Consider the following 10,898-nt stretch of genomic DNA (forward strand, 5'->3'; position numbering starts at 1 on the left):
TGAAACAACAACAAAAAGAGAATAGAAATGAAGAACAAATAAAAATGAATTGCTTAGCTTTGTGTTGAATTGCTGTTAAATGTATAAGTACCAATTGAAGTAACAATGAATATTAAAAACGATATAAACTGAATACTATTAAAATGAAATAAAACAACACAAACAACACACAGACATAAATAAACAACAATAAAGAATTGTGAAAAATATACCAAAAAAATATTTAAAAATAAAACTATTCGTTTCATATGTGATTGGTTGGGACGTGGAAAGGTAGATGCGAGCAGTCAGTGCAACTTTTTCGAGTGAATGATGCATATAGAATAAGATGTAACCACGAACTTTACGCCGACATCGACATACTGACATGACTGTCTTTGGTGTTTTAACCGCCGTCAACATTTTAGTAGTGAGCAAAAACGGCCATCGATTGTAGCTAAGTAAGTAAATATCAATAGATAGAAAATTGCTCTGGAGGACAAGTCTTGACAGCTATGGGGCGAAATGAAATGAAAAAAGAGGTTGTCTGTAAAGTCGGTTTACTGACGATAGTTTAACGTGACAACGTCATAAGAAAATACTGATGTAAGGGTAGCAATTTTCAAAACAAAATTTTAATTTTATTTGTTTGATAGATATTTTGTATGGATATAGAGGAGGAGGTAAATGGAATTGCAATGGAATAGGTCAAGTTACATTTACACAAACGTGAAAAATGACGAAACATTTATCAAATTCATGAAAGATATCTTCAATTTCGATTATGCTTCAAACGTTAATAAGTCAACAACACTAAGAGGCACCATCATCGATTTGCCTTTTTCAAGACACTTTACACTCGAAACACTCCCTTTCATTTCCTATTTTTCCTATCATCGTCCTATTCTCAACAGAGAAATGGTTCATTACCATGCACACAGCAAGAAGGCATATGCAAATACAAGTATGTGAATTTATATACAAATGCGCATATACATACATATACATACATATATATGCTTACTCAAGTAGGACAGAGCCAGATGTCGAACATTGCCGAACGCGGGGGCCGATTGTGCTCTTTGTCGTTCGTTCCGCGCTCTCGCTTGCAGTTCAAGCACTTAGCTTACATTTGCTTGCGTACGGAATAGATTCGTATATTTGATATGTCCATATGATTTGTATGCATCTTTACATATAGATTTGTTCTTTTTGAGAATTGCGCGAAATTGTATATGTACATATATGTATACATATATTAGTATACAACATATCTTATAAGGTATGTGGTAAATATTACCATACATTTTTTCCTTCATATATAATAAAAAAATTAATAATAATAACATTAAGACAACAGGTATTATTAACAAACTCGGTTTTATTTTAAATTATTCAAGTAAATCAAATTAATAATAATCAATAAGAAGGCATATGCAAATACAAATATGTGAATTTATATATGTACATATGCGCATATACATACATATATACGCTCACTTAAGTAGGAGAGAGCAAGATGTCGAACGTTGCCGTTCGTTTGCTCTGTTTGCTTTGTCATTCGTTCCGCGCTTGCAGTTCATTCAAAGTAACGACAATGAGCAAGGTAACGACAAATGAGCAAGGTAACGACAAATGAGCAAGGTAACGACACATTTTTTCGTGCGTGCAGCCGGCTAAATCGAATTATAAGACGTTATCACGTCAAAACATATCAAGATGTATGTGGTATTATATTATTATTATTATTTTTTTTTGTACAATCAGATTGAAATTTGGACACTTAAACCACCAGATTGCAGAAAAAATTGTGAATTTTGTTTTTGTATTACTGCTATTACCTGTCTTGATTGGCCTTGGTTTAAAATTTTCTCATAGTGAAAATAAGGAGCGAGCAACGTTTAAAAAGTATTCAAAATCAGAACACGTTGAAAAGAACTAGTATAAATGTTGTGAATTCTTAACACGAATTTAACCTTGTATAATTTCTCATTCTCTATTTGTGAAACAACATCAAGACCCACACCACAAATAGGAGGAGGAGCCCGGCCAAACATCCAAAAAGGGTGTACGCGACAATTAAATACATATATATATAAATCCTCATTAGAACTTTGTTTCGTTTGAAAGAAGAGTTGACTTGCATTGAAAAATAGTTCCTAAATTACAGCATATGTGTATGTGTATTTTTTTATATAACCTTAGTAATATTTAAGCAAACTCTCATTTATATAAAACCTATATAAAAAGTTATTTTTAAACGTATTGTCAAATTTTCATTCACATAAAACTGGCATATTACATTCTAATTCATAGACCTAAATGCAACCCTATGCAATAGCTACTCAGTGAACATACCACACTATAACCAGCTGATGGTATTTTCCGTGAATGAACGGACTGAAAAGAATATTTGCGAAAATATTTTAACCGTATAGGTATTGAAAATTTGCGAACGTGCTCAGTGGTTATTTATAAATGGAAACAAAGCGGCGATATAAGCGGAGCTAAATATTAATAAAATAGAAAATAATATACGACAAGTGTAATGCAAGGTGTAGGGACAGCGACGACGGATTTTCAACAGCCGCAACCCCATCACCTTCAGCAGCAACAACAACAAACACAGTCACGACTGAAGCAGCAAGTGCCTATGAATGAGGTAAAGGACTGGAAGCCATTCGTTTATGGTGGGATAGCATCAATAACAGCTGAATTTGGTAAGTGCAGAAAATTGTCGCTTCAATGCATTAGCATCGCGCTGGGGTGTTTTAGAACCACAGGTAATTGTAAATAAACAGTCAATAGCCAAGGAGTATGCAGTTGTGCACAGTTGGTTGTGTACCTGTTTATTCCAGTTTAGTACTGCTCATCGTGCTGTGTTTATTTACATGTGCATAGTGAACATCTTCAAGTTACATACAAGTGTGTAAACAAGCATTGCAGGATGGCAATGGTGTAGGTAGTTGATTTTGTAATTTTGCGCGACGATAATTGACGTTGTTGCTAGAATAATTGAGCGACACACCGCTTATCTCGTGCTTATTTGTGTTCTGTTCATTTGTGCTATTTATACATTTATATGCTTGTGAATACTTACTTCAAAATAAGTCATATTTGTTTCAAATATTTTTCTCTCACTACATCCTATAGGTACTTTTCCGATTGACACTACCAAAACGCGCCTCCAAATTCAAGGTCAAAAAATTGATCAAACATTTTCGCAACTGCGATATCGTGGCATGACCGATGCCTTCATAAAAATCTCAAAAGAAGAGGGATTACGTGCACTCTACTCGGGGTAAGTACATGTACATTCGTGAGCGTGCATAGAAAGTATGGATTAATTTTTATCAACTTGTATACATATACACACATATGTAAATATGTTTGTGGACAAAATTTGAATGTATGAAATCAAGTTTTTGTACTTGAGAATGTACAATAGCAAAACGCAAATCAGCCTCTTCTAAAGTAAATACTCCGTTTGCAGTTGCGATGTATTTGCATTATACATTTTTTTGTTGTGTGGCTATTTATTGTTTCAACTCTTTTTTAATAAGTATAAACACATGCGGGTATTTTTGTTTACCTAATGAATACTTCACAGTTGATAACGCAGCGGGTAAAATTATGCCAGTCTATGCTTAAAGCGATTAAATGTTTTCAATTCTCATTGGCTTTTGGCTTTTTATAAATAATATGACTGTAAGATGCGTAAAACGGTAATCTAACAATAAGCCATTTGAGGGCATTAAGCACTTGAGATAAGGCTTGCAAAGCATGTGTCACGTGTTACATTAATCATGAGAGCAGCCGCTCATTACTCATAATACTCGCATTCCAGCCATTAATGTGGAAAATGCCCGTAGAGATAACGAAAGTTATGAGCCTTAATAAATTAATGCATTCAAATTATTTGTATCTTATCTTTTTTCATATTTTCATATGCCCATTTGCAAGTAATTACGGCGAGATTAATTTTCGATTACAAACAAGCACGTTTTAAGCAATAAAATTGATTTACACAGCTACTCATTATACTGATTTATCTGTTATCGCTGCCCAAGCGGTTGCTAATTTCTATTATCGCCTTCATAAATCAGCGCACCTATCGCATGGGAGGTTTGGTTGCGCCGCTAATTGCAACCATTCATAATAAAATCAAATGTATAATAAATACAAAGACTCACTCATTTTCAGCTTTGTGGCTTTGGTGAGATAGAAGAACAAAAATTTTGTATGGGCACAATTACGTTCTGGATACTGTAGCAGGTTAAACTCCTACCTATCCAGAATCGACCCCGACATACTAAACATATGTCCGGCCTGTGAAGGAAGCCGCACGACACTAACCGCCTTTTCACATGCCCATCAAACCCACTAATCTAACACCCCTCTCCCTCTGGACCCAACCTGTCGAAACAGCAAGTTCCCTGGGCCTATCGTTAGATAAGCTAGGCGAACACGACCGGGGATTACACTATACTGACAGGGCAAAGTTACTGCTACAACAACAGCAGCAATTTTGTGAACAAGTTGCTAAAATTTTCAAAAACTATCAATTCAATAAATTGTTTCTAATAATTTATGCTGACATTAATCATACATTTAAATAAACTAATCATTTCTTCTGTCATTAACAGCATCCGGCCTGCTGTACTGCGTCAGGCTACTTATGGCACCATTAAATTCGGCACTTATTACACACTGAAAAAGTACGCTAATGATTATGGTTTACTGGTTGATCGTGACACCGGCGCTGAGCGCGTTTGGGCGAATATATTGTGTGCGGCAACAGGCGGTGCAGTCTCCTCGGCCATCGCCAATCCCACCGATGTGTTGAAAGTGCGCATGCAAGTGCACGGGAAGGGTACCCATAAGCATGGTTTGCTTGGCTCATTCCTGGAAATCTATCGGTATGAGGGTGTGCGTGGCCTATGGTGTGGCGTCGGACCAACCGCGCAACGTGCCGTTGTTATTGCCTCAGTGGAGTTGCCTGTTTATGATTTCTGCAAAATGCAGCTGATGCATGAATTTGGCGATCATGTGGCGAATCATTTTATGTGAGTGTGCTATAGTTTGAAGAAAAATGGTTGCTCTTATATTTCAACTATTTCTTGTTTACCAATTGCAGCTCCAGCTTTACAGCCAGTTTGGGCAGCGCGATTGCTTCGACACCCATAGATGTGATAAGGGTATGCATTTAGTTATATTTATTTTATTTTGTAAACTGCACAGCTAAGCAATTGCAATGTATATTTGTTTTGCATATTGCAGACCCGCCTGATGAATCAAAGACACTTAACGGTTGCAGATGGCATGGCGGTGGCGACGAGCACGCAAAAACTATACAAAGGCAGTTTCGATTGTGCGGTGCAAGTGAGTACCAAACACGCCGCGGTGTGGTTCACTGTTAACATAACATAATAAAATCTCTTTTTCAATTGTTTTGTATTTGCATTACATTTATACACACGCGCACATTCAGACTGTACGCAATGAAGGTATATTAGCGCTCTACAAGGGATTTATACCCACATGGGTGCGCATGGGACCGTGGAATATCATATTTTTCATTACCTACGAACAACTCAAGAAACTCTAAACCATTTGATCACCACCATGAGTAGTACAAGCCGCATTTGAAAAGACTCAGTTATTACATAAAACGAAAACATAATGCACAATTTGTGTTGAACATATGAAGCCAAATAGCAGATTTTAGCATGTAAGCGTGTATGAGCAAATTATTTATATATTGAAGTGAGACACACAAGTAAATATTAACACGAAATTAATATAAACTTAAAAACTATAAAATGTTGAAAAGGAAATTTTAGTAACATCGATATGTATGTAAATGCGCTGTGTAGACGAAACACATTAGTTAGTTTGACAAAGACTTGTAATTTGTACTTTGATATGTGACTAGGGTTACTAACTAGGCAATTGCTATAACTAATTACTAGCTCGTTGTAAAAATGGTAGCATAATAATTTTGTTGCTGTGCACAAATATTGCAATTTTGCGCGAACCATTGTTAACTATTTGTTAAACTAGCAATAAGCTATAATTTTCAATTTACATTTCTGCTGCACTAAAATGTTATACGAAAAAAATAGTATATTTTTATATAACGTTAAGTAGATAAAATATTATGAAAATGTAATACACACAAATGTATATATATATATGTGTATATGATTTGCACTTTAACAGACGAGTCAACTAAACTATTTGAGTTCATATAATTTAAAATTCAACTACAAAATGTATTATCGCATATCTTGCATTTTAGAATTGTATTACGGCTTACTGAAAAAGATTTTTATTTGTATTTACTTGTATTATAGATCTTTTGCCTTTTTAAAATTCTATAGCTCTTTTGTGAGCGAGAGTTATGTAATTGTTGGCATTTTAAAATTATGCTGTAAAACTACATTTATAAAATTTAATGAAAGCATTTTATTGTTTCTAAAAAAACACAAAACAAGGGACACACATTTATTGTACTTTTGTTTAACTACTAAATTAGCAAAGATCGATTGTTGTACTTGTATTTACGCTCATTTTGGCTGACGCTGTTTGGAAACTACTTTAACTTTACATTTATTTTCTAAGCTCTAAAAACTGTTTGCCACTTTGTTTCACTTTTGTGAACCTGCTAAAACTAAAGTAAATGAACTATAATTTTTTTTAAAGACTAACAAAAATATAGCTATTATTGGCATACTCTGCCAACGAAAACCGGAAGTTTTCTTGCAGATGGAAAAACGATGTCAGTATAAAGCAGGGTTAAGCATTTTGCGCTACCTCTAAATTGCAATAATTTTTAGTGGTAGTTAAAATAAGCGATTCATTATCACTAAATCTTCACTTTTGCAATGTTTTAACTAACCGCTTATTGCATTAAGTATTTTAGTGCACTGGGCCCAACCCTGCTATATAGTCTATAACAGCTTTACGAAATAAACAGCTTTAATAATTTTGAAACCGTAAAAAATCTTGTATCTCTCAATTTTGCGGTGTCTTATCCTGAAATAACTTTTATTCACATCTACACGAAAAACTCTAGGAAATAATTAAAACCATTTATAGTACAGCATAAATATTTGCAATTAAAGTAGTGCAGCCTAAAAGCAGGCAATGGAGACTGGTTGGAATTTGTCTTCGGCGGAAGCTTTTCAAGTAGCGGATGCCTGCTAATATTACTGCATTTAGGCGCAAACTGGCTACCATTCATTTTTTTTTTTTAATTAAAAGTGAACGGAATATAGGCCCTTATTATGAGCAACATTCGATCTTCGACTATAGTCGAAAGTGCTGATCGAACGAATTTTCATTTGGTATTATGGTGCTCATTCGTTGAAGAATAGGACTATTGTGAATTTCGATCGCTCGACCCATTTACAATAGATAATTTTTTCTCAGCTGATACAGCAAATCTAAGTAAAAGAAAAACCGATTGTGTTGAAATTCTTTGCTAACAATATTTTTAAAAGTTAAAAAAAGTATTTTTGTGAAAATGAGTACAACGGAGTTGTGGTTCGACGATTCATCAGACGATGAAAGATTAGTGGAACTAGCTCGAAGTAGAAAACAGCTGAGGGTCGCATTCAACCCCCTAGAAATGGCTTCCACTGAGCAAGTTTAGTATTTTCAAAATGTGTTGACGTACTTAATATTACAGAAATTTCCTTAGAGTTTTTTAAAGATCTTTAGATTATCTAAAGAGGCGTTTATGAACCTACTGTCCAGTACAGAAAACCAGTTGCAGCAGTGCACCCGTGCCAAGAGCTCTTCACTATTCTCCAAAAAAAGCAACACAAATTATTAATTTGTGTGCAGCTTTGCACAACATTTGCTTGTTTTATAATGTTCAACTTACGGATGAAGAGTTATCCGATGAGACCCTCAACGATGAAGCTGAAGATATTGAAGTGGAGTCAAATAACGGAGAAGCAGAAAACATAAGAAATGAAATTCTTAGAATATTATAGAAAAATCTAAAAAGTATTAAATATATTAGAAACCTTTACGCCACAGTTTCTGTTTTATTTTTGTTATAAATTTTCTTTATTCAATTATTCGTCATTCAAAAAAAATATGTATTTTAGTTCCTCTACGTATTTCAGCCCATACCTGCCAAGGGAAAATAAAAATGTATTTCTATAAACATCACAAAAAAAACCATTATTAACCTTAATCCATTTTGCTGCCGTTCTAACTGGTGGTCCTAAGCAATTCAGCTCCGTTGTAAATTCCTCCCATTTTTTTGCTGCTTGAACTTTGGGGTGCAAATCCCTTTTGCGAATTGCGAATTAACAAAGTTAGTATATTTTTATTATTTGGTTACTATAAAACAATGAATAGTCGCAAACAACTTACATTTTAACAACTTTTCCCACAATACGCTACACAATCGATAGCAAAATTGCATTCGACTCTAAATTCGGTATGCAACGAAATTTTCGACAAGGTTGCACCGCTCATAATACCAAATTGACATTCGATTTTCTATCTTCGACAACCAACGAATATCGAAGATCGAATCCAACTCATAATAGGGGCCATAATTTGTATAAATGAAGCGGTGTAGTTATGTAAAAAAAATGAAGGTTACAAATAAATGTTAAGTAATTCTTTAGGACATATTTGTATTGTGAAATAGTTCAGACTTTGAAATTTAAACTGAAAGCAAAGGTTTAAACCTGACCGGGGGAGGGGGGTCTCATATTCGTCGATTCCACGAACACTGTTGCTCTTTGTTAATTAAAAAAAAAAATGCACTAGAGCAAATTGCTATAAAAAATATAAAAAAAGCTTCATGAATAAGTTACATCTGTGTTTTCTTTCTTTTCATGCAAAAAAACGAAAATAAAAGGGGCTTCGCTGACACGACGAAGATTTTCTGTAATTCTTGCCTCTTTAATAAAATGCTTCTAAATAGGTGCAAGAAACTACGCATATTTCAGGCATACGAATAATTAAAATTTAATTATTTCATTACAAAATTATTATTTTTATACTCAAAAAAACATAATAATAATAATTATTATTATTGAAAAATATAAAAAAAAAAAAATTTTTGAAAGATACTAAAATAATAATTTTTAAAACATATAAAAAAAAAATTTGTATATAAATAAAAAAAGTATAAAAAAATTCACAGAAAATTTAATCATTTGATTACAAAATTTTTTTTTAGTACAAAAACAAAAAATAATTTTTGACAAATATAAAAATAATAATTTTTTAAGTATAAAAATAATACTTTTTATCTATTATATATTTCATTACAAAATTTCACACAAAATTTAATTATTTCATTACAAACTTATTTTTTTTATACTAAAAAAACATAATAATAATAATTATTATTATTGAAAAATAAAAAAAAAAAATAATTTTCGAAAGATACTAAAATAATAATTTTTAAAAAATATAAAAAAAAAATTTGTATATAAATAAAAAAAGTATAAAAAAATTCACAGAAAATTTAATCATTTGATTACAAAATTTTTTTTAGTACAAAAACAAAAAATAATTTTTGACAAATATAAAAATAATAATTTTTTAAGTATAAAAATAATACTTTTTATCTATTATATATTTCATTACAAAATTTCACACAAAATTTAATTATTTCATTACAAACTTATTTTTTTTATACTAAAAAAACATAATAATAATAATTATTATTATTGAAAAATAAAAAAAAAAAATAATTTTCGAAAGATACTAAAATAATAATTTTTAAAAAATATAAAAAAAAGAATTTTTATATAAATAAAAAAGTATAAAAAAATTCACAGAAAATTTAATCATTTGATTACAAAATTTTTTTTTAGTACAAAAACAAAAAATAATTTTTGACAAATATAAAAATAATAATTTTTTTAAGTATAAAAATAATACTTTTTATCTATTATATATTTCATTACAAAATTTCACACAAAATTTAATTATTTCATTACGAACTTATTTTTTTTATACTAAAAAAAAACATAAAAATAAATTTTTTTTTTAAATATGTATAAAAACAATTTTTATAATTTGTTTTTAAAGTAATACTTTTTAGAATTCTTTTTAAGTATAAAAATAATAATTTTTATGTATTATTTCATATGGTTTTTGTTTATAAATTTTCTTATTATAGTTTGTTTTATTGAATTCTTTTTATATTCGATTTTATTTTTTTTTCTTCAATTTTAATTTGTGTTTTCTTTTCTTTTCTTTTATTTCATTTTATCCAAATTCATTTATTTTTTATTATTACAAAGTATTATACCTCTAGTTTTATTTATTTTTTTATTTACTTCGATTTTATTTAATTTCACTTTACAGCATTTTATTTGATTTTTCTTGTTTTATTTATGTTTTTTTTATTTAAAAAAATCAGTTTTCAATTAAAATATTTCATGTTAAAGAAAACTCTTTCGTGTTACTCAAAAATATTAATTATTATATGTTTTTTTTATTAAATTTTCTTAGTTCATTTTGTTTTATTTTATTATTTTTGATATAATTCGATTTTTTTATTTCATTTTATATTATTTTTCTTTTTTTTTTTTTTATTTAATTTTCCAAAATCAAAATTTAATTATTCTACAATACTATATTATATTAAAAAAAAAATGTTTTTTACTCGAAAATGGTAATTATCTATTATATATATATTTTTTGTTTGTTTTGTTTTCTTAAAAAATATCTACTATTGATGTGCTGCGAATGCAATTCTTCTTTTCAAAACTTCTGTGACTTTGCTTTGCTGTGCACAAGTATTCAGCTAACTAGCAGCACAGCTGAGATTAGGGTCTCAGTTGGCTGTTTTGTTGCCTTGACTACGAAATTCCAAACAGTTCACTCACAGGAGAGTTTAAAATATTCGTCGTTGTGTTTTTGCTTTAACTGCC

At 30.8% G+C, this 10,898-nt stretch overlaps 1 protein-coding gene across 1 annotated transcript; it reads left to right on the forward strand.

Moving 5' to 3' along the window:
* Nucleotides 1-2,342: 2,342 nt before the first annotated feature.
* Nucleotides 2,343-6,729, forward strand: LOC128860087 (mitochondrial uncoupling protein Bmcp). The gene is made up of 6 exons (XM_054097339.1): nt 2,343-2,699; nt 3,133-3,280; nt 4,626-5,045; nt 5,117-5,177; nt 5,260-5,361; nt 5,471-6,729. The coding sequence occupies exons 1-6, from the start codon at nt 2,528-2,530 to the stop codon at nt 5,585-5,587; spliced, it is 1,020 nt and encodes a 339-aa protein (XP_053953314.1). The 5' UTR covers nt 2,343-2,527; the 3' UTR covers nt 5,588-6,729.
* Nucleotides 6,730-10,898: the final 4,169 nt, after the last annotated feature.

Source organism: Anastrepha ludens, chromosome 4 (assembly GCF_028408465.1).
Source record: "Anastrepha ludens isolate Willacy chromosome 4, idAnaLude1.1, whole genome shotgun sequence".
In the NCBI taxonomy this organism is placed as follows: domain Eukaryota; kingdom Metazoa; phylum Arthropoda; class Insecta; order Diptera; family Tephritidae; genus Anastrepha; species Anastrepha ludens.